The 26,428-nt window shown below is 40.3% G+C and overlaps 1 protein-coding gene across 1 annotated transcript in view; it reads left to right on the forward strand.

The window, feature by feature from the left end:
• The window catches only part of TMTC2 (transmembrane O-mannosyltransferase targeting cadherins 2), a 208,787-nt gene extending 182,640 nt beyond the window's left edge, over nt 1-26,147 (forward strand). Inside the window, exons 12-13 of the mRNA XM_072146509.1 lie at nt 457-520; nt 21,122-26,147. Coding sequence (XP_072002610.1) covers nt 457-520; nt 21,122-21,301 — 244 coding nt within the window. The 3' untranslated portion in view covers nt 21,302-26,147. The remainder of the gene's footprint in view (nt 1-456; nt 521-21,121) is intronic.
• Nucleotides 26,148-26,428: the final 281 nt, after the last annotated feature.

A 26,428-nucleotide genomic window follows, 5' to 3' on the forward strand; every position in this document is an offset into this window, starting at 1 on the left:
CCTTAAGTAGGGGTCCTTAAGTTAAAAATAAATGCTTTTAATGAGTGAATCTCGCTCTTGTTGGAACCTCAGGTCTTCACACATGGTACTTACAATAAGTATGCCTTTGTGTATTCCATGTGACCTTGTGTTCATAATTGAGCTGAAAGTGATAGATGGGTAGAGATCTCGTGGACGGTCGCTGCTAATGAGCTGATTACTCACTCGTTCCAGAAATATTCTTTTTCTCTAATGAAAAATGTAAATAATCAAATACAATCAAAATGATGTGAATTAATAACTAAGGCCTGACCAGGGCAAATAATAATACAATAATTTATATTTTGTGCCCTGAAGACAAGGGTCACTTTATTATGTATTATCTGTAGTAAATAAATTATATTTCACAGATGTACTCCCAGTGCATCACTGTATAGTGATTACTAAATAATAACTGATTTGGTCTTTTCTTTTCAGGCAAGCCAGTCTAAATGAAGCAGCAGAAACCTACTACAAAATGGCAGCCGGACTGCGGCCTAATGTGAGTGTCTATACATTTTATCCATATAGTTACCATGTATACTCGAGTATAAGCTGAAACCCCTAATTTTGCCACCAAAAACTGGGAAAACCTATTGACTCGAGTATAAGCCGAGGATGGGAAATGCATTGGTCACCGCCTCCCATATATAGCCTGCCAGCCCCCAGTAGTATATAGCCAGCCAGCCCCCAGTAGTATATAGCCAGCCCCCAGTAGCATATAGCCAGCCCCCAGTAGCATGTAGCCAGCCAGCCCCCAGTAGCATGTAGCCAGCCAGCCCCCAGTAGCATGTAGCCAGCCAGCCCCCAGTAGCATGTAGCCAGCCAGCCCCCAATCGTATATAGCCATCCAGCCCCCAGTAGTATATAGCCATCCAGCCCCTATGTAGTGTACAGCTAGCCAGCCCCCATGTAGTGTACAGCTAGCCAGCCCCCATGTAGTGTACAGCCAGGCAGCCCCCATTAGTATACAGCCAGCCCCCATTAGTATACAGCCAGCCAGCCTCGTGTAGTATACAGCCAGCCCCATGTAGTACACACCCAGCCAGCCCGCAGTTTGCCATGCACATAAAAAAAACAAACTTACATTCTCACCTTGGGGTCGTCCCGATGGCCACTGCTGCTCCCTGATGTTCCGGTCCCCGCGGCTCCTCTTCTTTCTTCTCTTTGCTGTACCAGCCGGCAGAGAACCATCCATGCGATCTGCCGGCCTGAGCACACTATGAGGTCATCAGCGGCTACACCGCCACATCATAGTGTGCTCCGGCTGATAGAGATAGATAGAGAAGACAGAAGAGGAGCCTCGCCAAGCATGTAAGTTTATTTTTTTTTATTGACTTGTGTATAAGTCCAGGTGAGGTTTTTCAGCACATTTTTGTGCTGAAAAACTCAGCTTACACACAAGTATATACAGTAATATTTTTGTAATAACTTCCATGCTAAATATCTTTTTTGTAAAAGCTGTTAAGCTCTTAAAACACCCACCACAGGTGTGTTTAAGTTAAGTCTTAATTCTTCCTATGAATTTATAAATAATTTGACACATGGGCGCATCCATATAGACCTTGAGACTATCACCTCCGGGTGAACTGTATTAAAAGTAGTAGGTAATATGGTACCAAGTTGTCCATGTATTTATTGTAGAATTATTAGAAGATGGCACAACTTACAGTTCTCATAAAGATTCTTTGGAATTGGTATTTAAAGGGGTTGTTCCAATTGGGAAGTTATCCCCAATCTACATGATAGGGGATAGCTTCCTAATCGGTGAGGATCCAACAGCTAGGAGCCCCACCAATCATGAGAATGAGACTTCCCCCCCCAGCAATTAGGAGAACAGGGATCCCATTGTCATGCATCCTGCTGCTCCATTCAGTTCTGTGGGATTGGCAGGAGATAAGAGTGCTGTGCATGCCAGTCTTTGGCCGTTCTCATGGAATTGAAATTGAACGGAGCCCCATGGCACATGCTTAGCACTGCCAATTCACCCACTGGTGAAAACGGTATTCCTAATTGCTGGGGGGTCTCGTTCTCATGATCTGTAGGTTCCCAGCTTTCGGACCCTCACCAATTAGGACGTTATCTCCTAGCCTGTGGATTGGTGATAACTTCCTAAGTTGGGACAACCCCTTTAATAGGTAATGCATTTATGACATATGCATACCTCCCAACTTTTGGGCTAGAGAAAGAGGGACAAAGCCCTCCCATTTCCCCTAAACCACACCCACTGAAAACAAACAGTATAATATCGACCTTAGCGGCCCACACATATAATGCACCTGTCCTGTGGCAAACCCCCAAAGGACCTATATAATAGCCCCTATTTCAACCCAGCAACATATAACCCCCTATTTAATGTTTTCTTCCACTCACAATAATAATCTTTATTTATATAGCGCCATCAAATTCCACAGCGCTTTACTTCACATTTTTCCCCACTTTTATTTATCTCCTCAAAGTGGTAGTATAACAAACAATATGGATACACTTTACATATCAAAAGTAAGTCCTTATATAGAGCCTGTCACCGCTGTTTGAAAAAATTAAGTTGCGGGCAGGTTCCCATAGAGCCCTTATAGCATTAGGGCAAGCTTTCTTCAGCTAATAAAATCGCTGCACAGAAAAGGAAAAAAAATTACCATTTATTCTCTGCCTGGTAACCAGATAGAGAGCCTAGCGAGTCGTGGTGGGCGGATACATACGTGCGAGTCTGGTGGCTTGCTCAAACCTCCTTTCCCTACGTCATCCGGCTGTCGGCTGAATTATAACACAAATGCCTTCCTGCTTCCTGCTTCCGCGCATATGCCGTAGGCATTTGTGTTATAATTCAGCCGACAGCCAGATGACGTAGGGAAAGGAGGTGTGAGCAAGCCACCAGACTCGCACGTATGTATCCGCCCACCACGACTCGCTAGGCTCTCTATCTGGTTACCAGGCAGAGAATAAATGGTAATTTTTTTTCCTTTTCTGTGCAGCGATTTTATTAGCTGAAGAAAGCTTGCCCTAATGCTATAAGGGCTCTGTGGGAACCTGCCCGCAACTTAATTTTTTCAAACAGCGGTGAAAGGTTCCCTTTAAGTCCAGACAATGGTGAGTGTATACTACCAGCAGTGATATGAAGATAGACTGAAGCAGTAGTTAGCACAATGTGATACATGCACCACAACTGCAGAGAACACAAGCAGGTGGCTAGGAGGGCAAAAGGCGCACACGACACGGTGGGCAGGGGGCACAAGACGAACAGATGGCACAAGGCGGACAGAGGGCATGGGGCATAGAAGGCACAAGGAGCAGGACACAGGGCGCACATAGGGCATGGGTGTGCACAGGAAACAGAGGGCAAGGGGCACAGAGGCACAAGGCGCACAGGACACAGAGTGCAGGAGGCACTGGGTGCACAGAGAGCAGAAGGTGTACAGGGCAGGGGGCTCAGAGAGCAGAAGGTGTACAGGGCAGGGGGCTCAGAGAGCAGAAGGTGTACAGGGCAGGGGGCTCAGAGAGCAGAAGGTGTACAGGGCAGGGGGCTCAGAGGGCAGAAGGAGTACAGGGCAGGGGGCACAGAGAGCAGAAGGAGTACAGGGCAGGGGGCACAGAGAGCAGAAGGAGTACAGGGCAGGGGCACAGAGAGCAGAAGGAGTACATGACAGGGGGCACAGAGGGCAGAAGGAGTACAGGGCAGGGGGCACAGAGAGCAGAAGGAGTACATGACAGGGGGCACAGAGGGCAGAAGGAGTACAGGGCAGGGGGCACAGAGAGCAGAAGGAGTACAGGGCAGGGGGCACAGAGGGCAGAAGGAGTACAGGGCAGGGGGCACAGAGGGCAGAAGGAGTACAGGGCAGGGGGCTCAGAGGGCAGAAGGAGTACAGGGCAGGGGGCTCAGAGAGCAGAGTACAGGGCAGGGGGCACAGAGGGCAGAAGGAGTACAGGGCAGGGGGCACAGAGGGCAGAAGGAGTACAGGGCAGGGGGCACAGAGGGCAGAAGGAGTACAGGGCAGGGGGCTCAGAGAGCAGAAGTTGTACAGGGCAGGGGGCTCAGAGAGCAGAAGGTGTACAGGGCAGGGGGCTCAGAGAGCAGAGTACAGGGCAGGGGGCACAGAGAGCAGAAGGAGTACAGGGCAGGGGGCACAGAGAGCAGAAGGAGTACAGGGCAGGGGGCACAGAGAGCAGAAGGAGTACAGGGCAGGGGGCACAGAGGGCAGAAGGAGTACAGGGCAGGGGGCACAGAGAGCAGAAGGTGTACAGGGCAGGGGGCACAGAGGGCAGAAGGAGTACAGGGCAGGGGGCACAGAGGGCAGAAGGAGTACAGGGCAGGGGGCACAGAGGGCAGAAGGAGTACAGGGCAGGGGGCACAGAGGGCAGAAGGAGTACAGGGCAGGGGGCACAGAGGGCAGAAGGAGTACAGGGCAGGGGGCTCAGAGAGCAGAAGTTGTACAGGGCAGGGGGCTCAGAGAGCAGAAGGTGTACAGGGCAGGGGGCTCAGAGAGCAGAGTACAGGGCAGGGGGCACAGAGAGCAGAAGGAGTACAGGGCAGGGGGCACAGAGAGCAGAAGGAGTACAGGGCAGGGGGCACAGAGGGCAGAAGGAGTACAGGACAGGGGGCACAGAGAGCAGAAGGTGTACAGGGCAGGGGGCACAGAGGGCAGAAGGAGTACAGGGCAGGGGGCACAGAGGGCAGAAGGAGTACAGGGCAGGGGGCACAGAGGGCAGAAGGAGTAAAGGGCAGGGGGCACAGAGGGCAGAAGGAGTACAGGGCAGGGGGCACAGAGAGCAGAAGGTAGGTGTACAGGGCAGGGGGCACAGAGAGCACAAGGTGTACAGGGCAAGGGGCACAGGGGGCAGAAGGCGTATATAGGGCACAGGGTATACAGGAATCTGGTAAAGATGATGGCAAGTATCTAAATTGGACTAAGAGGAGGCATACAGCCAAACTACAAATGGTGACAAGCCCAGGGGAAGTACATAATCAGGTCTCACACAATACCTGTAGAGGTACCTGCAGGTACATGAGGAGACAGAAGAGACTTGTACTGCCCGCTGTGTGTCTACTAATGACAGCTCCGGCTGTGAGCTGCATGCTGCCAGTCACACAACAGGAAGCAGTGTGAGCTGCAGTCACGTGACACCTGAAGCTCTACTCCCGGAAATGGAGAGGATAAAGTGCATGACTGCACTGAGTGGGAACAGAGGATTGGCCAAGCGGAGGAGGTGGGTGTGGACAGGGGATTGCCTTAAAGGAGATGGGTGTGGACTCTTCTATGTGCGAGGATAATGATAATGTGGCCGTCTATTCATAGTGAAAGTGTGAAGAGGGGAGATCACGTGGCAACAGAGTAGATGTCCCGGTCCATGACTCTCACCGTGACGGGCAGCGGGGCAGAGCCTGAAAAACGGCATATGAAAGGACAAGTCGTATTTAAATTGTTGATATTTTTAAACTATATCACATTTAACAGAGGAGATGTGTTACAGATTTCAGAACTGCAACCGTTCCTAGTCATTTTTAATGGCACAATGTCAAGTAATCTCTAAACACTTCTCTGGAAATCCATACATAGCATAATATTCTATAAATAGAACTACAAATATGGGGTCTCTAGTGTAATAATTTGGGCTTCCAACTTAGAGTCTCCAGCAATAGCCAGTTACATGCAGATACAAGATAGTAAGGAGAGAATAAAACACATGGCTGGAACACATTGTAAATTTTCCCCTATGAGCTTCTCAATTTTAAATGCAGATTTTATAAAATAACTACAAAGAAAAACATTAGCATTACCTAGATTTGCACTCATGATGTCCGTTGAAAGTGGAAATTTTCACTGGATACATTTTCCGGAGACAAACGAATCACTTGTAATTTTATTTTCCATTAATGGCAACAAATCATTTCTTACTTAGAAGCTGTAACCATTTTAGCAGATATTTTTCAGCATTTGGTGGAATACTACTGTGGACAATATGAGCAGTTCTCTGTTCCCTGCAGAGCTTTTATCTGTTGCTTTGTGGATGCAGGACTATATTTAATGCTCCTAAAGGACATTAATGATGAACTCTGCTCAAAAGTGTTTCTGAATATGTTTATAGCAACATTTTAGAGCCCAGGGATAATTTATTTAACACAACTGAGCATCTTGGCTCTTGAGAGACTAAAAGCACAGTCTAGTAATCCAGTGTCGGCTAAATTGGTGAGAGAGTTTGTCCGTTATGTCACATATAAGTTATAGGGCTAAACAGTGGGGGGGGGGGTTCATTCTCATAATTAATTTCAAGGGTTTGATTACAATATTCTATATTTTAATAGAAATAAAATGTTATGTATGGGAAACATATGATGCTCATAAATATAAGGCATCGACAGTGATCTACAAATCTTATTTCAATCACATATTTATGGGTGGGAGCACCCAAATATTAGAGCACTGTAATCATTGGTAAGTTGAATATACCACAGTTTATTTGCAAAATACAGACAGCTGATGACAACGATCCAACAGTCGTGATCATGGCAGGTTGTCTTGAACAGTCTGTGTCTGCTGATGATCTGCTTGAAAGTACCGGCATATTTTCATTTTTTCCTTGATTCATTAATAGAGATCACCCGACGTTCCCGTTCAGGTTTGGCTGTCAAACAGGGAGGCATTTCTGTAATGGTGGCCGAACAGCCAATCCAGAAAATTGATGCCCCTAACGACTCTCCATTACTATGATTGGTCATCTCTATTATTATTTTACTTAAAAAAAAAAGTAATAATTTTGATTTTATATATTCTTAGTGAATTGCTGTTTTGGACCTCATTATATATTGCCTTTTAAGTAAGAACATTTTCTCACTGGAATAAAATATCTTTGGCGTGCTTGTACTTGTCAGGTCACTACTCAACCATATGTTCTTTTTAAAAAAACATTTTTAATAATGTTTGAGGTGTGACATATGCCTCAAGCTTTTCATGGAATACTGTGACTGGTTAATCTTTGACTGAAATCACTTTTAAGTATCTCCCACATCTGGCTATGAAGTCACATTAAGACGAGTCTTTGAAGTCTGGCCTAAAGCATATGAAACAAAAGCTCTGGAAATCCACAAGGCCCAGGCCACCATCTTTAGATAGTTGGCATTCACGTGTCTTCATATAAAATAAATAGTGCTACCTGCAAGGCTTGTCTGACCCGGTCTTAACACAGCTTGCTTTCTGTGATGTACGATATTCATCTGCATAACTCTGTTCTCAAAATATTTTCCATTATGGTACGGCAGACATTTGTAACATTTTTTTCACAGCAAGACAAGATGGCTAAGTTTGAAAAATAAGCACAATACCACAGCACTGGAAAGAACATATATGTAAATCTATTTAAAAAAATGAATGTAACAAAATTAGTAGAAATACATAGGCCATTGAGGAATATTTGTAGACGGAGCCACCTGAAAACCATCGGCAAAATCCAAATATTGTGGCCTAATATTTTGAACCCTTGTACTAAATGTAGAAGGGTAATACAACTGGAAATACTGAGAATTCTATTTTATGTGCAGAGTGCATAAAGTATGCGGGCTCGGTCTGTGAGGTGGCACTTTAGACCAGGTGCTCATTAAGCAACTTTCAAATCCTATGATTTTGGCCAGTGAAAATCATTTGTGATGAGCCGACCTGAATATTCGGGTCCATGCAAAACAATGTGTGTTCTGTTCCCCAAATCTGGACTTTAGACAGATGTTAGGGTCGCCCCCTGCTGGTAACACCTGCGATCAGTGCCAAGCACTGCAAGCTTAACTCTTTAAATGCAGCCGCTTTCCTAATCATTGGTGCTCCCTATGATGTCATCCTGATGCCAGAACTTTCAGGTTCAGACAAGTTTGGTATGATTTCAGTACTAGTGCTAGCAGAAATCTGATTTGGTAGTCCTAGTGTCATCCTAGTTCTGACATATGATTTTGTTTCCTTGAAATACAAGCATGAAAAACAGGTGACTACACAAGGATGACATCCAAGAGCCTTGTGTTTTCTCCAGTAAGATGAGATCAACAAACATCTTATGTGTGCATAGCATTGAATCAGAGTTCTGTCTAATGTATAGGTCAAGGGACTTTAGCCAGCAACCAACGAGCAAGAAATAGTCGTAGAATGAGATGTCATTTCAGAGCAGTTTGTCGTTGTACAGCCCTTTAAGACCATTCATTGGGTTCTGTAGCCCTGGAAACTTGCACATGAGAAGTAAGAATGAATGAATTATTGGTCATTCGATATTATGTCAATAGGGTAGCCATATTTGAATAATTTTAAAAAATTACTCCCACTAAAATAAAGTTGGTAGCAGGTTCTCCTCCTCAACCAGGGACCAGCCTTTAATTTCCTCAGCAGTGCTATACAGTGCTATACAGTGCTATAAAACTGTGAAAAAGAGTAATTGTTTTGCACACTAATTTTGCTACATACAGCCAAGGACCGATCCAAAGGTCCAAACGTTAAAATATTGAAAAGTTACTTTGACCAGAGCTGTTTGTTCTTTTCCTTTTTCTTTATTTACAATTCCACAGGTTTCTTTCTCCTTCAATGGCTAAGATCACTCAGATATGTTCACACAATATAAAAGATCCTCTGATAAGAATAAGCCGCTATTCAGACGACACCACCGCTAGGTTTTCTCCTCCTCCGTTCCCACTACAGATTGTCGCAGGTCGCTGGAAGAAATTTGCACATAGATAGCATAGTACGTTTTAGATTAGTCACATTTTCTTCCATATAAAATATTCTAACAAACATGAAATGTAAAAATGTGCATATAAAAGTAATCACTAGGACACCAGTCTCACATGTCCGAGGAGCTCCGGTAAAAGTTTCTTTTCAGTGCTATACATAGAAGTGAAGAAAATGGAAATTAGTTGATGACTCTCTTAATTCAGAATTTCCTTAATCTATATTTGAGGGAGTTTTCCCTACACTTGACAATCTCTTTAAATTGCATTGCCTTCGTACTGAAGAAGAGTTTTCTAGTGTAGTGCCTATACACAGTCTTGTAATTAAAAGCCTCAGAAATATTTCATATTGCAGTATAAATAGCTGTATAATGATGTTAATAGCTTTTGCAAAACAGCTGCTAGATTCCATTGTAAGTGATTTGTCGCATAACCGGATCAGGCACCTTGTCCCTACCCTCTTGGTGAGCCCATTTAAATTAAGAGTGGGTTAGCATGTGCTTATGTGATAATTATAAGGTTTCATGCCATTTAGCAGTTTCACAGCATGAAATAGGCACTTCTGCCTGTATTTTCTAATTTGCAGCCAGACCTGGTGATAATAGTGTGAAATGGAGTTATACAAAGGGAATTTTCTAGTAAAAGCTCACTATTAAAAGTGGCACCCCTCTAGTATATTTGTTTTCATTAACAATGTGAATACCAATTAAACTGTTTACTATAGGAATCATTTTGTTTTATTTAAAAGGGTTGACAGAAATTGATCAAGTCTGGTGTTCCATCCCTTGTGTGAAGCACCTAATTTAGGACTTATTCAGACAAGTGTTTTTTAAAGTCAATATGCCATCTGTGATTTTTAAGGATAGTGTGCCAGACCATTGTTTTCTAGTGCACCTTTTTTTCTCGCCTGTTGACTACAGCCTTCCACGGAAGTCAATGAGTCCACACAATGAAAAAAAGAAGTACATGAATTACATCTGTGTGTTGTCCACCATGCAATAGTTGAAAAATACGGAATCGGATACACCACGTTAACTGAACACAGATGCATATTTTGTGGATGTGAAATGGACACATCAGTCCTCATTAAGATGCAAACCTCAGATACACATGCCCATGTCCTTTTAGCGAAGCTATACCCACACCCCACAGACTTTTTGTGAAAGTGGAATTCATGGTGCAATATAGAGTCAAAGGCACTGAAAGAGTACAAAGTGTACTTGCTGAAAAATGTTTTAACAATTGTATTTTCATTGTTCTATTTATATTTCAATTTTACTTACAAGATATGTTCTTTAGGTTTGTTCTTAAGTCGAAACTGTTTGAAAGTCAGGACTGGTTTATTAGGTATACTGTAAATTCAATTGTCAGACATTGTGGGTAACCAAGGAAGCAAAGGTGGTTGATTTCCTGTGAGTACAGATATCGGCGGCTTGCAGGAAGAAACACAAACCACTGTGAAGAGGAAGATAGGCGCTCTAAACTATATCCTGCCTCTTCCCTAAAGCAGACCCCTTAAAGAGGACCTGTTACCCCCCAAAATACCCCCAACAAATATGCCCCCCATAATCCTCTCTTCAGCCCCTTTCTATATCTGCCATTTATTTTTTAATTTATGTTGGGGAAGTTGGTTGTAACCAATCCAACCTCTTACCAAATAAGAGGTCACATCCTCATATCCTCTGTGCTTGAAGTTGGCTTTATTCATGAAGGGGCCGGCGGACACACCCCCACCATCTCTCCGCGATGCATCCTTATTCACTTCAAACCGCACTGACAGCGGCTGCGGTCCTTATTCACAGCGTGTCCGTGACAAAGTGACTGCGGGCGCAGCTCCTTGTTCACAGCGCCGGCCGTGCCACACTGACAGCGGCTGCGGGCGCAGGGTCCTTATTCACGGCGCAGCTGCGCCACACTGACAGCGGCTGCGGACGCACTGTGCTTATTGGCAGCTCCCGACGAATGTTCTATATATATTCTCCGGCGCTGTGAACAAGAAGCCGCAGCTGCTATCAGTGCGGAACAGCTGCGCTGTGAATAAGGACCCTGCAGATGCGGCCGCATTGCAGAGAGCCGGCAGCGATTATGCAATATATGCAATGCTGCTGGCTTCTCCTACAGGTCCCCCCTGACAGGGGCGTGGTGGTGGGGTGTCGGCCGGCCCCTTCGTGAATATAGCCAACTTCAAGCACAGAGGATACGAGGATTCAACCCATTATTTGGTAAGTGGTCAGATCGGTTACAACCAACTTCCCCAACATAAATTTGAAAAAAATTGGCAGATATAGAAAGGGGCTGGGGAGAGGATTATTGTGGGGGTCTTTTTTTATGGATGACAGGTCCTTTTTAAACTCACCAGTCATGCGTAACTAGGAGAGCTTTTCTTAGTGCTGTCCAGTGCACTTCTATCAGAAGCAGAACAAGCGTTAAACAGCTTCTCTTAACGATGAGATGCTAATAAGTCTCATTGCACTCTCTACACTCCGATGCAGTGGCTTGTGTTTCCTCCTGCAAGCCACTGCTATCTCAGATTGCGAGTAACAAGGATGCAATCTTAGTGGGTGGCAGGAAGATGCAGAAGCTGCTGCACTTTGAATAGGGAGACAGAGCAGAAACCTCTGCAGCCAATAGATGCTACGTCCTGGCCCGGGCATAGCACACTTTCTTGTGGAAGGAGCCTTCGACTGTAGGAAGTTTGTTTTTTGCCCAACCGGTTTTTATGAAAAATTATGTCCATATGAGGCCAGGGTGGCAGCTACATGTTCATATTTTATTGAAATGGTTGGATTAAGGAGAAGATATTCCTTTCATTTTAACACTTTATCTGAATTATATGCAGGGTATTAGTATGCTGATAAATTGAACTGGACAAAAAATTCCTCAATCAAATCATGCTAAATGACTATGCCATTACATGCCTTATATCCGAAAACTTCTGATCGCTTATTGCATTTGGGAAAGATAATTCAATCTTGTAAACTCCTATAATAAGAAATGTGTGTCTGTCAGCGCTAAGAATATTTGGCTTCCCGCACACTAGCGTATCATTTCTACATTATGACTGCCATTTCCTTACATTTGGTATCCATTTCTCACTGATCCTCAATGTGTCTAGGAGTGATCCTTTAAAAAAGGACATGTTCTACTTGTTTACAGGTCTATTAAAATAACCCCTTGGCCATTAATAAATCAAAAAATCATTGAATTTAGTGCAGCCATCTGTTGTTTTTCCAAAAAAACGTATAGCACAAGGCCTTTTGTTATACCTGTGTTCATCTAGCCTTAGTCAAGTGTCAGAAAGATTAAGACAGAGCAAAAGGCTAGATGGTTAGTGAACATTGATGATTGTATTACTAATATAATTTTACCAGATGAACCTTAAGAAGATTAGTACATGTGAGTGCAAATAAATATCTGTGGAACGTGACATCTGTATACGAGTGTCAATATCACATGGTAAAACAAAAAAGCCAATAAAATTAGGTTTGTGCGTACTTTTATGTTTATTGTATATGTGTATATATATATATATATATATATATATATATACACAGCATGTATCCATTTACATTCTTTAGCAATTACACCATATTCTATTTGTAATAAGGAAACCAATTTACATGATGTTGGAATATAGCTAATTTGACAAAACAATCCCACTGGGACTGAGTGGTTTAATTGAAAGCCTCTCAAGTATAGGCTAACTTCCTCTTTTGCAATCACTCTGTTAGGGTTGTAAGCGATCAGTTTACAGACATTCAGACAGATTGCCTTTATATAAACAGAAATTAAGGCGCACAATCGGTCTATGAGCATGACCACTGAAGAGGTAAACGTCAACGAAGATTAGAGGGAATTGTAAAAATCTAACCAAACTGCAATGCAGAATTGGTATATAATGAAAGAAATATGTAAATAATTGTATAAACTTTCCCGAGTGCCACAAATGTCTGTCTGGGGATTTCCCACATTATTCATGTAAGTAAAGTCACTTTGCTTTCCGTTTCCTAAGTGATTGCGGATATCCTGCTTTCACACTGGCTGATTATTTCTGTGTTTTGTTAAACAATAGAGGAGCGCCATACTACCAATAGTACAATAAAAAGATTAAATCCACTTAATAATAATTTTATATTCCACTTTGTTATTTGTGTTTATATATTATGGCCAGGGCTGGCGTAAGGGGACAGCAAACTGAGCATTTGCCCAGGGCCCCCTTTCCTAAAGGGCCCCCCTGCAAGTGGACATTTGTTACCAGAGTATTGCTTTTTTAATACCCCTTAGTTGAATGCCCGGGTGTAGATACTTATCATCTATCATGTATGTGTCTAGTTATGTAACTCCTATAATTTGTCTATTTCATATCTATATATCTGTCTATATAACCATTTATCTATTGTTTGGTCTATTTATTTATATATCTTCTATCTATCTCTTATTTACTATCTATCCATCTATCTATCCATCCATCCATTTATCCATGTATCATCGTCTTTATATTTATGCATCTATATTGTATCTATATCATCTTTCATATTCATCTTCTATCATCAATCTACCTATCTTCTGGCTATCTCCTATAACATTGTCCTACAGTCCCATATTACAGATACTTGCCATACTATTGCGTTTAAAGTACCAAGTGTTGTTATTGTGCTGGGCTAAAGGAAGTATCTTACAAAATGTGACTGTTCATAAATTAGTTTTATTTTGGGGCCCCACTTTTAGTTTTGCCCAGGGCCCCACTTTGTCTAAAACGACCCTGGCAGCTGTATATAGATGTTTTACTGGGGGTGTAGTAGTGAGCAGGAGGATGTGCATGTATGCTATGTTCAGTTCGGGTCTCCACCAGATTTTGCACCCAGGGGCCCCCACCAAAAGGCCCGGATTATGGCAGATGATTATTCATTCCAAGGAAATATGTTTTTACATGAAGCAATTGTGAATTTTGACATCAATGTATGGTTAATAAGACGCCACACCCCAAGGAATTCCCCTTGTGCATTTGGCTATTTGAAAGCCACTACTTTTTAGCAGCACTCCATATGCTTCCGGTCTTCGTTTTCTCCTTTAGGTGTTTTTGATTGTCTTTTAGAATGTTTTCAATGACATTTTTTTCACTTTGCTTATGTGTACACGTTCTTGCTCTGTTACATTGTATTATCTTGTAATTGGTCTATTTCCCTAATGTCTAGTTTTACCTATTTCACAAGCACTTAACAAACAATTTTAATGGGAGGACAGTTCATCTGTAGATAACCATCCAATGTCAAGGAAACCTCCACAAAAAGAGGACATGTGAATGCTAAGAAAATGTTACACTTGATAAAATTTAAACCCATTAACCGATTGTTGTCCAGTAGTTAATTGTGCTAGTCACTACAATATTATGATCGTGTGTCAGAAGGAGCAGATTAAGACAGCCATGGGCCTTGGGCTGTATCAGAATTATAGCCCCTATAAGTCCAAATAAGTTCTCCTACATATGGTACTAGAATCAAGCTCTCTGTGGAATGGAGGATGCGCCCCATCTACCTGCATTCAGTCTGACCCTTGGAAGACCATTAAAGTCCTGAAATGGCTCTTGTGTACATGTGTATTGAGAGCATGTATAGATATACAAGAAATTCATGGGTGAAGGTCCTTCTTAGTATAAAATTTGGTGGATGGTTTGGAACCCTACAAGTCTTTGGCCCCAGGCTAGAGCCCAAATCGTCTATATTATAATCCACTACTGTATGTTGGCTATTTCATGGGAGATACCATAACCAACAAAATAATTTCCAATGTACTAACCACTGAAACAAGTAAACATCCTCTCCATGTACATGATATATACAGACTTGTTAGACACATGTTAACAAATGTTTTATAGACTTTAGGAGGTAACATATTAATGGGTGTCAAGTAACAGGTTGTTCAGTATAATATTTATTAGGGTGGAATGTTTCATGGTGTTAGTGTTACTTGTATTGCAGGCACGCTTGAGACTATAGCCCATAGAGGTTGGCAGTTCTCTTTTTCATGGCTGCTTTTGCTTTTGGCTGTTTTGATGTTCTCCAAATGAAAATAAATTTCAGCTAAATATATTTCTACCTTTATAATGATAATAGCCTCCCAGTGAACTCCCATGGTTGTTGTAAGTTTCAGATGAAATTAAAGATGGGTATTTCAGAGGCTTAGCTTGGTCTTTGAACATTTTATTGTGGGACAATGGCTTCAGGCAATGATGAGATATAAATTAGTTTATTTTACTGTAAAGCAGCTTAAATTGCATGTAAATATTTCTCTATGAAAGACTGCTATTTACTTTGATGTGTTTAATCCAGTTTCAGGCAGTAATTGCAAGTGGACACAAGTGTCTTAAAAGGGAAAGTAATGTTAACTGCAAAGAAAATATTTTTTTCATACATGAAATATTTGGTGGGTGCCAGTTCTGTTTTTGATGCCAGATAGTTCTGAATAATTATTAGATCTCTAGTTATATTTATTTCTCTATTATAATAATTTGTAAATGTAAATATTGGACTTTTCTACAGCTTACATCAACCATCAGATGGCTGTGGTCCTTAAAGGGGTATTCCCATCTGGGCATTTACATTTAACTGAATTCATTTGCCATATGTAAACATTTCTTCAATTGGATGTTATTAAAAAAATGTTCCTGAGTGAAGATAATTTCTCATAAATGTAGCCATGTTGTCCCTTAGAAACAAGATAGCTTCCTCACGAGATACAACCACCTCAGTGGCCAGAGATGTGCTATAGAGCCCTGCCGGACCACCTGGATTCAGCGTTCATTACCACAAAAACGCTGGGGGATATACAGTAACTCCTGGACATTTCATATACAAAAACCTTTTGTTTCTTTGTGCAATCACTCCAGCAGAGGTGGCTGTAACATGGCTACATTTATGAGAAATTATCTTCACATAGGAACATTTTTTAATAACATCCAATTGAAAAAAATGTTTACATGTTTAAATGTAAATGCCCAGATGGGAATACCCCTTTAAAGCAGTATTCTGGTTACTTGGCATATTTTCCAAAACTAATTTAGCAATCAATAGGTTTGTCTTTTTTAGCTCTCATCTTCTTGCCAAGGCCATAAGCATTGCAGGCATCTTACAACTCCAAGATGGTGGCATCACTTTTGTCTCAAGCTCTTCAAACTACATCTCCCATGTTCCCCTGACATCTACCAAGTTTAATTGAAATACGACCTCAAAAAATAAAACCTAGTGCAATTTTTTAGTGCTTATAAATATGAGGCGTCCCCTGAAAATATGACCTAGCGACAGTCATTGCAGCAACATCCCCACCCCCCGCGCGTCATACATTAGATTAGTAGATCATTTAGATATTTCAAGAGTTTGTGACATGGGTGAAGAATTCATGGAATAAAGTCAGTGATGAAAATGTGCAACGAGTAGGCTAACTGCACCAGAAATCCTCTTTTGAGGAAAGTGCTGTTGCATGAGAGATTGGGGCCAACGGTTCTTAAAGAAAGGGAGTCCTAAGAAATTCAGCATAAAATTCAGGTTATGGAGAGTTAATTGATACAACTGTCTTAAAATAGTGGGATTGGGAAAATACACCATAGATTGTTGTACATGGAAAAAGAGTCAAAAGAAATTCTTGATGGAATTCAGAGTTTGGCTGCTTATGCTGATGTTTGTGATGACATGGCTACAGTATATTTATAAATGTTGATATTTATTTTGCTCAACAATAAATGTGAGTTCTTGTAAAAAAAAAAATTAGACATCCCATGAAAATAAGACCTAGTGCGTCTTTGTTAGCAAAATTTAATGACAGTCATATTTTCGGGTAAACTTGGTAGAGAGGTTTGTGCGCACATTTACGCTAGTCGATGTTAAACATAGACACATGACAGCAGCTTTATTTAACATAAGCATAGATGAGCTCAGGATTCCCAGACTCCCTTATGCAGTTGCCTATGCAATGCCATAGTGAGAACAAATATGTATGCACATAGGCCAGGGGTCACATAAAAAGATGCGACAAGACACTTGGTAGGACTGTGAAGATGCCAAATGAGCATGTACAACCGGAGTCAGTTAAAAACAACAGTAACTATAACCATAACAAACTGTGGGAAAACACTGGCCAGGGTGTTCCCCAAGGGTAACATGTTAACATTAAAATACCTAGAAACTTTGAATAACATGCTATTACAAAGCCAAGCATGTAGTTTAATAGTAGAAAATAGATTGCACTTCTTGTAACCAGAATACCCCTTAAAGAATGCCATAGTTTTGCATGCACAATGTATCTAACTATAACTTTAGCTAGTAGGTAGTCAGTCATGATTTTGAAAACCTTGAAAAATCTCAATCTGGACATATCCTGCCAAGAATAGAAGCATGGGGCTTGTCTATAACTTCTTTTAACATTTTTGTACAGCTCAAAGGTGAAATTATCATCTATGAGTTGCGGTTAAATAGAAGTTTTACTGCTCAATTTACATGGGGGTAAAAATGCGGTTCTGCACCCTTATTCCTTGGTCGTATACAAGGTCTATTTTAATGTGGATCTGGGTGATGATGATGCTAATTATATAGTGACTTACGTAGATGGAAATGGCTTGTTTTTTGTATTAACATAATAAAGTATAGAGCACCAGATATGTTATATAGAGCAAGTTACCTGTTGGGGGTTGAAGTTTAACATCTGCAAGAACCGTTGGATTAAGGTCACTTCTTTACAGCAGGATTTGTGGAGGAGATTGACAAACTTGCATACTACAAAGAGGTAGATTTTATTCTTTCATCAATGGACTTATCTGCTTTTATCTTTTTCTATAATTCTGCCAAAGAAGATTTCTATAGCGACTTCACATAAACCCGTAATAGTTGCTTGGTTGTTTTCTTTGCATTTTGAACTGCCATTTCCCTTTTTACTCCAGTCACATACTGAATTTCAGCACAGAAGAGTTCTATGCCTTATAAATACCAATGAGATCACAGTTTGAAGACACCACAGGAGCAAATTCATATTTTATATCCATTGTGAAGAAAGAATTCTTAGAAATTTTCTATTTGCCATCTTGCCATTATATGAATATGGGACTGCTTTAGTTTAACAATATTGAGCATGTATCAGGGGCTTATCCCTTCTTTGAAGCATTGTTATAGAGCAATTGCATAGAGATTTGTTGTTTGTTCTCTTCATGTGGATGTACTTACTCCATTTTATTACAAACATCTTGTGTAAAATAGGCTGTTGATGTTAAAAAGATGTGTTCAATCATTGATATTTTCGAAAATACAGTCAAACAAAACCAGGCTAACCCTCTATAGAGCAAGCATAGTCTTCCCCACCATGTTCTTTTCTTAAAAAGTTTAGGATATTTTGTGCTCTGTTGAAGGAAATATACCACATGGGTCCAGTGGTTCTAAACCAAGTACACTTAGAACTTGAAGTTTAGAACTTAATTTTGCTTTTAATAGTTTAACTTTTCAGAAAACCACTTTTTAAAATTATGCAGTTGAGCTTCAGGGGCTCCTGAAAAGTCACAAAACCCCGTTCTGTCTCCGTCGTCTGCTAATTACACAAATTGACAAATAATTAACAGACCACAAAACCATTATAAGCTTCTGTGCAATGGTGGATCTTGTTATTGGCGGTATAGGAGGGCGCCCGGTAGCCCTTGGCTTCTGAGAAGCCCTCCCAAACTATATGAAGATCCGCCATCAGTCTTTATATAATAAATCTATGCTAACCTTTGGCTTTTGCTCCCCGCTGTTCCGTCTTCTCCTTCCTACCTGGGCACATACACTATGACGCGGCAGTGTCCTCTCCTGAGGACATAACATTAATGGGGGGGCTCTGCTGTGGACATTTTATTAAACAGGAGCTCGGATGAGGAGATTTCTTTAAAGGGGGGCTCTGCTGAGGACATTTCTTTACAGGGGCTTTGCCATGGAAATTTATTAAAGAGAACATCTGCTGTGGTAATTTCATTTAAGGGGAGCTCTGCTGTGTACATTTCATTAATGAGGTGCGGCTGCTTATAGACCTTTTATTGCAGTAGCAGCTGCATTTTAGTAGCAGCCGCTACTAGCATGTAAATGTACTTGGTTTAGAGGCACTGCATCCATGTGGTAGATTTCCATTTAAATACAAAGTGATATACACTCACCGGCCACTTTATTAGGTACACCATGCTAGTAACGGGTTGGACCCCCTTTTGCCTTCAGAACTGCCTCAATTCTTCGTGGCATAGATTCAACAAGGTGCTGGAAGCATTCCTCAGAGATTTTGGTCCATATTGACATGATGGCATCACATAGTTGCCGCAGATTTGTCGGCTGCACATCCATGATGCAAATCTCCCGTTCCACCACATCCCAAAGATGCTCTATTGGATTGAGATCTGGTGACTGTGGAGGCCATTTGAGTACAGTGAACTCATTGTCATGTTCAAGAAACCAGTCTGAGATGATTCCAGCTTTATGACATGGCGCATTATCCTGCTGAAAGTAGCCATCAGATGTTGGGTACATTGTGGTCATAAAGGGATGGACATGGTCAGCAACAATACTCAGGTAGGCTGTGGCGTTGCAACGATGCTCAATTGGTACCAAGGGGCCCAAAGAGTGCCAAGAAAATATTCCCCACACCATGACACCACCACCACCAGCCTGAACCGTTGATACAAGGCAGGATGGATCCATGCTTTCATGTTGTTGACGCCAAATTCTGACCCTACCATCCGAATGTCGCAGCAGAAATCGAGACTCATCAGACCAGGCAACGTATTTCCAATCTTCTACTGTCCAATTTCGATGAGCTTGTGCAAATTGTAGCCTCAGTTTCCTGTTCTTAGCTGAAAGGAGTGGCACCCGGTGTGGTCTTCTGCTGCTGTAGCCCATCTGCCTCAAAGTTCGACGTACTGTGCGTTCAGAGATGCTCTTCTGCCTACCTTGGTTGTAACGGGTGGCGATTTGAGTCACTGTTGCCTTTCTATCAGCTCGAACCAGTCTGCCCATTCTCCTCTGACCTCTGGCATAAACAAGGCATTTCCGCCCACAGAACTGCCGCTCACTGGATGTTTTTTCTTTTTCGGACCATTCTCTGCAAACCCTAGAGATGGTTGTGCGTGAAAATCCCAGTAGATCAGCAGTTTCTGAAATACTCAGACCAGCCCTTCTGGCACCAACAACCATGCCACGTTCAAGGGCACTCAAATCACCTTTCTTCCCCATACTGATGCTCGGTTTGAACTGCAGGAGATTGTCTTGACCATGTCTACATGCCTAAATGCACTGAGTTGCCGCTATGTGATTGGCTGATTAGAAATTAAGTGTTAACGAGCAGTTGGACAGGTGTACCTAATAAAGTGGCCGGTGAGTGTATATAGAACAACACTGAATAATAAAATTTAAATGGCTCTTCGCCTAGTCAAAGCTTACTTGTCATTTCAGGTGACTCTTCAGAAAAAGCTGTTGTGTGTATTAATGAATACGAATACTGTTTCTGGCTTCCCTGAGCTTTTGGGTGGAGACTACTATGACATCTTCCATACACTACACAGATGAGAGGAAATCCTGCACCCCTATATCTCTGTAACACACCCTTAATAGCAGTAGTATGAATGACATTGTGTGGTGGTAATGAGTTGCATATTTGGAATCCAGCTCTTGCAGGGTCACTGTGACAAATAATACAACTTTGTTTTATTTCGGTCTCTTTTCAATAGCTCCCTCTCCTTGCCGTCTCCTTAGAGTTCACAAAGTTAATGAATATGGATGTAGCGGTGAGTTTACCAGGTAGACAGAAATAGGAAAAGCATTTTTTCCTGATAACACCATATATTGTCTCTTCCATTCACTTATACTATAATTTTATGCAATGTACTTTGAAACAGCTCATGTTAAACTGCCAGATACATAGTTTTGACCTCTGAAAATTGTAATGCTGTTACTTTCAGTTTTGAATAGTGTTTGGAACTGTTGATAGCTGGGGAGCTACAAGCAATAGTCCGCTGGTTTAGCAATGCTGCTACACAGTTACTATAAATACAATAGAGGTGACCTAAGTAATGTGTGTATGTATTGATACCGAGAGCAAAGGGACAGTGTACATTTAGAGGAAGAGCAATCCATGTATTGGTTTTGTAAAGGGTTTTTACAGTTAAGTAGACAAGCTGTGGCCCTACCACACAAGAGCTAGTTGCTCAGACACTATTGCAGCCTTCCAAAATTGTTACAAAATGATCAATGGCATTAAGACTTCTGTATAACTTTAAGTTAATTTTGTAAAATCTGTTTTAGGATGATGATTTTGGAGGAGTATACCAATCTAAATGTTTTCAATGTTAACAACTTTGCAATTGCATTTCTGATTGGACAAAGTTGCCTAATTTTAGTCTTCTGATTTCAGTATCCTGCCGCCTTGATGAATTTGGGTGCCATTCTTCATCTCAATGGTAAATTAGAAGAAGCAGAAGCCAACTACCTCCGAGCTCTTCAGTTCAAGCCGGATGATGGCATCACTCAGTCTAACCTTCGCAAGTTATGGAATATCATGGAGAAACAAGGGCTTAAGACGTCAAAAACGTGACAAAGAGGACCAGAGACTTTTGACCAAATGTTAGATTCTGATATTGGACGCGAAGGGACCAGAGGGTCTATAAACTGGGCATCCTGCAAGTGTCGGGAAAGCCTGCAAAATGTTAGCAAAGTGTTTTTGCTCTTTGGCAAAGTAGCTGATAAAAGTATAAAAACAGGAATGATGGGGATATGAAATATCCACAAAGGGATTAGGAAATGCTTGCATTAGCCCAAATAATGAAAGGCACTTAAAGTGAGGTCTGTCTTCATCACAATGCAATTGGTTCTTGGGTAAGCTGAAATCGATAGTAAGTAGTATAAAATTGTAACACAACAATATAAGTAATCTTCAATACTAAAATAATTAACAGTTATTTACATTCTTATTACAAAGCTAATTCACTAAATTTATTTAATATGTTGCCCAATTACTTTCTGCTTAACTAAAGAGATTAGGTAGGGTTGCTCATTCCATTGCCAGTTCTGTTAAGAATGAGTTATATTCTTTTACTTGTGTGTGTGATTTAGCTTGAACAGTGATAAATGGCTTCTAACAAAGAAACAATCCATTATTGGTATATCTTAATATTCTGCCTCCTTCATAGTTACATTTAGTACTGGACAGTTTGTTTTTACAAGGAAATATCAAAGCGTGACACAACCCATGCTCTGCCTTTGCTGGAAGTTTAATATGTGGCAGTGAATGAAGGTGATGAAGGACCTTTTTTTTTTACTTTTCGTGTGTTTTTTAAATCCATAAGATTTTCCTTTATTTTCAGGCAAATAAAATATTTATTTTGTAAAAATGAAAAAGATTGATTACCACAATATTGTCTTCTATTGATTTCTATATAATGTTAGATTACGTTCCAGTAATTATGTTATACAAGTGTAGAAGAGCTAAAAGTGTTCATAACTCCTGAAACTTATAAAAATCTCCCTACTATGGGAGTGAGACTCTTACTTTCTGTCTTTGTTCCAGTGCAGTCTTTTAATTTAATTTATTTTTGTAGTGTTTGCTTATGATACAGAGAACGATAGCAAACTTTGCATTAAGTGCTGAGCTTCCATTTTCCTACCTGATATTGGGTTGCCATGGGTCCATTGAAGCCCAGTGCTATGTCATACACTTGTGTGTATTGGGTATACAATAACCCTATTTCATTCAAAATAAAGTATAAATAAATACTTATCCAGAAGCAAAATTAATATAATTGTAGAGCAAAGAAGTGGCATATGATTTATTATCACTTTTCATCCTTGTTTTATGTTCTGTCTCCTCATTTACTAGGTGTAATCCTTGTATTTCTTTTTCCTAATTGTTTTTTCTTACCATATTTCTAAAAGCATAAAAATGCTAAAAAGCAATGTAATAATAGGGTTAATGTGATTTTAGGACACCCTTTCAGTAACCTGCACGCAGGCCTGCCCTGTGTGACAGACACCCTAATGGAGTCCAAATGAACCACATTGGGAAAAATTGGCAATTGTCATTCTAAACATTTGGTCTGTTATGCTTTTATTAGCAAAACAATAAAAATCTGGGGTTCAGGAGTGAAAAAAATCCTAATACAGACAAGTATTTTATTGGATATTTTGTTTCCTAAGCAACTAGTGTATTGGTGCAAATGATCAATTATACATCCTTTTGATTTTAACCAGGCTATCTTCACCAGTTAATCCAAAAGTACCTGCATAGAATATTTGTTATAGTAAATGTTAAGGTATCACAGCCTTCATCAGACCTTCCTGCTGCTCATGACTATACAGCATGAGCTACTACACTACACAATAATTCATAGGATATCGAAGAGATTTTCTTTCATTATGTCCCATTTCTCCAATATGTTGGATTTATTCTGTTACTTTTTTCTAAAATTCTTGTGATCCTTCTCTTCACTAGGGTTATGTGATCTTTCTGTTTGAAAGTACTCAGTGCCCTGATTTTCCTAGTCATCTAATCCAAACTGATAAAGATGAGTTTGTCATTGATGCCTAGTTATGCTCCTGTAATCTGTAGGCCTTATTGGCATATGTTCCTTCCAGTATTATTTTTATTTCTGCTTCTGGGTTATATCCTAGACATCTAAACCCAACCTGATAAAGATTAGCTTTAGATATCTAGTAGATAAATATGTAAACAGGGAATACACCAACATAAATACCACAAAATGTCACTAAAGGGTAATTGCCACACTACAAAAATAACCAATATAATGCAAAAAAACCCCAAAAAACGTTTTAGATATCAAGTAATGCTCCTGTTATCTGTCGGCCTTATTTGTAAATATTCCTTCTAGTATTATTTATTTATTTACACAAAATTCAGCCATGTCCAATAGTGGGCAAGGTTTCCACATATATGCAATGCAGATTCAGCCCCAAAGATTTGTAAACATTTTAATTACATTTGGAAATGATTCATAAAGCTTTATCTCACTCAGTGAAGAAAACTCTTAGTTGAAATAATTTTAAAGAAAATTAGTCCAAAATTGTATAGTTCCGTAGGCTTTAACAGCAATGGGCAAGGATTTCCGAAGTTCACTTATAGCACAAAATCTCCTGGTTGGTAATGTTCTAGTAGTTAGACTACACAATCTAAAACTGTACCATATTATTAGCGCCGGGCATTGTAGGCCTTACCTCATTCTCACTTGTCCTTTGGTACAAATCACATCTAAGTACTGATACATTTTTATAGGCAAGTCTGTCCTCAAAGGTATGATCAGATATTTTTGCTCTTTTATCAGATACTAAACAGAATGTATAACTTCAGGAATTAGGCTACCTGTACACCAAGGTGTTTGCGGCCCTTGTACCATCAACTTGTGAGGTACGCTCACATGTTGAAGACAGACGAACACGTTCAAAGATTTGTGCTTTGGGCAGTCAGCTCATGCACAGGTTGCATAACCCAAGCTGTGTCAATGATCCCCTAGAAATACATGGAGTCTTGTACTATCCTTTAAAACAAAGGGTAGTTCACAGCCAAAAACAATGTTTATAAGGCAGAGAAATCAAGTCTGATTTTTATTCTTAAATATGTTCTGTAGTTTACAAAATATGTTGTTCTGGTTAAACAACCTTGTTCGTTTTTTTTTTTTTTCATTCTAAAATAGAATTTGTCAATAAATTTAAATAAAAGCCCAAATTATAAAATATAATAAGGTCCGCAGCTATACTAACCAATCTGTATTTCATTACAGTATATTTTCCACGCACAAACCATGTAAAAAGATTTTTAAATATAAAGTAGCATTTACTCTGTGCTCCTCTTTTGTGTTCAGTCTTCCACTTCCTGTGGAGCACAGATGGGTTTGCTGTGCTGCCATATGCTTTTATTTGTATAAATAGGGTTTGGGTTTTTTTTTTTGACTACCTGCAGACGGTACACTATGCCGTAACAGAGGAAGTAACCCCGGTAACCTGCCAGCAGCATCATGGACATTTCCATTTATTGTTTACTACCAACTGTTTCTCTCATCAGTGTTCTTACTTTTCTCAGTTAATGTGTACGGTAACGCACCCCTCTTAACTCGTCTGGGTTTTACATGCAAGTCTTATGATTTCTCTATAACTTATTCTGAATATTAATGTACATAGCGCATTATGTTTATCACTGTGTGATATTAAAAGCCAGTACTTTTTAGAGATTTATTTTTCTTGGACTTTATGGAAAAAGTAATGAAATATTTTCTTCTAGACGTTATTTCATTCGGTGAGAAATATTGCGACAGACTTCAGATTTTTTTTAGGAGTTTTTACCTTAATATATGAGGCTTTTCTTTCAAAGATTTGCACTAATGAGAACACAATTTGTCTCCGTGAGTAGCGTAACTCCAGCACTAAAGGTTATGCAACACAGGTTTGCTACAATATTTTTTTCCCTAATTAAGGCTAATACCAGAATTATTATGTGTTAACAGGGTTGTAGAAGTTATTAACAGGGTCTTTATATCAAAGCAACATTAAAATGCAGTTTGGGCATTTGTTTTATAAATTAATCCTGTAGAAAAACAACTGCAGTGTATTATGTTTTGCCTCAGAATGTGAATTTATTATTTACTGTTCCAACCAGATGTCGGTTATGAAGAATTGTAACACATATTCATGTTTTAAGTTGTTTTTCTTCTCTATGTATATGAAAACCATTGAACTCCAGATTTTTGGTTACTATGAGTCAAAATCCGTTTTGGAATGCATCGTACAAGTGTACCTGACATTGTTATGTATTGCAATTGATTCTGAGATATGCAGGATATTTGCTTAGCACCTGTCACCTGTTGAAAGGTATCAAGGTATCCTCTGGAATTTCAAAGTTTTGGTTGATATTATTCATCCACAGACAGCAGTTCAACCTTTTTGTAACTTAAATTGAGTCCTTTTACTTCAGACCTCCTGCACACGAGGAGTTAATACACTGAAGCCAAGGCGACATACAGGAAGTTCTTGCATCATGTTTTGGTATAATGCAAGGACTCCCCTTCTGTACATAGTATGCAGTCGGTGGGATCGGGCCTGTATCCAATGATTTCACACAATTGTGTGCAGGAGGCTTCATCCGGAGTCCTTCATAATAAGATATATGCTTCCAAACTGCTGTGATAAAGTGGGGTTCTAATAGTGACAGCCCCTGCAACATATCTCCATGAGTGAATGAATGCATTCAGAATTTTCAACAGGCCATGAACATTTTTCTGTAGATAAAATATTGTATATTCTTCAAGTAATTCATCTCAGGTGACAGGTTCTCTTAAATGTCATGTAGTCTGTAAGAATCTAATGTGTTCATATTATTTTCTTGACCAATTAAGGCAAAAATGGAAATATTCACAATTAAACTTATTGTACACACAGTCTGTGCAATACATGTCTTTAGTGGCTCTTATTTCTAATTGTAGAGAGAACTAAAATAAAGAGCGTATAGAACCCAAACATTCAAGAAATCAATGGTGATAACACACATAGTGCTTGGTCATATATGGTGCTAAAGATGGAGCAGTGTCTGACAGATTGATCAGCGAAAGGTCTGTCATTTACCAAACATAGTGTGTGTGTGTGTATATATATATATCTATAGATATATAAGAGGGAGAGAGAGATGGATATGGATATATGATATCAACTGAATGACTAT

Source organism: Engystomops pustulosus, chromosome 4 (assembly GCF_040894005.1).
Source record: "Engystomops pustulosus chromosome 4, aEngPut4.maternal, whole genome shotgun sequence".
NCBI classification, from domain to species: domain Eukaryota; kingdom Metazoa; phylum Chordata; class Amphibia; order Anura; family Leptodactylidae; genus Engystomops; species Engystomops pustulosus.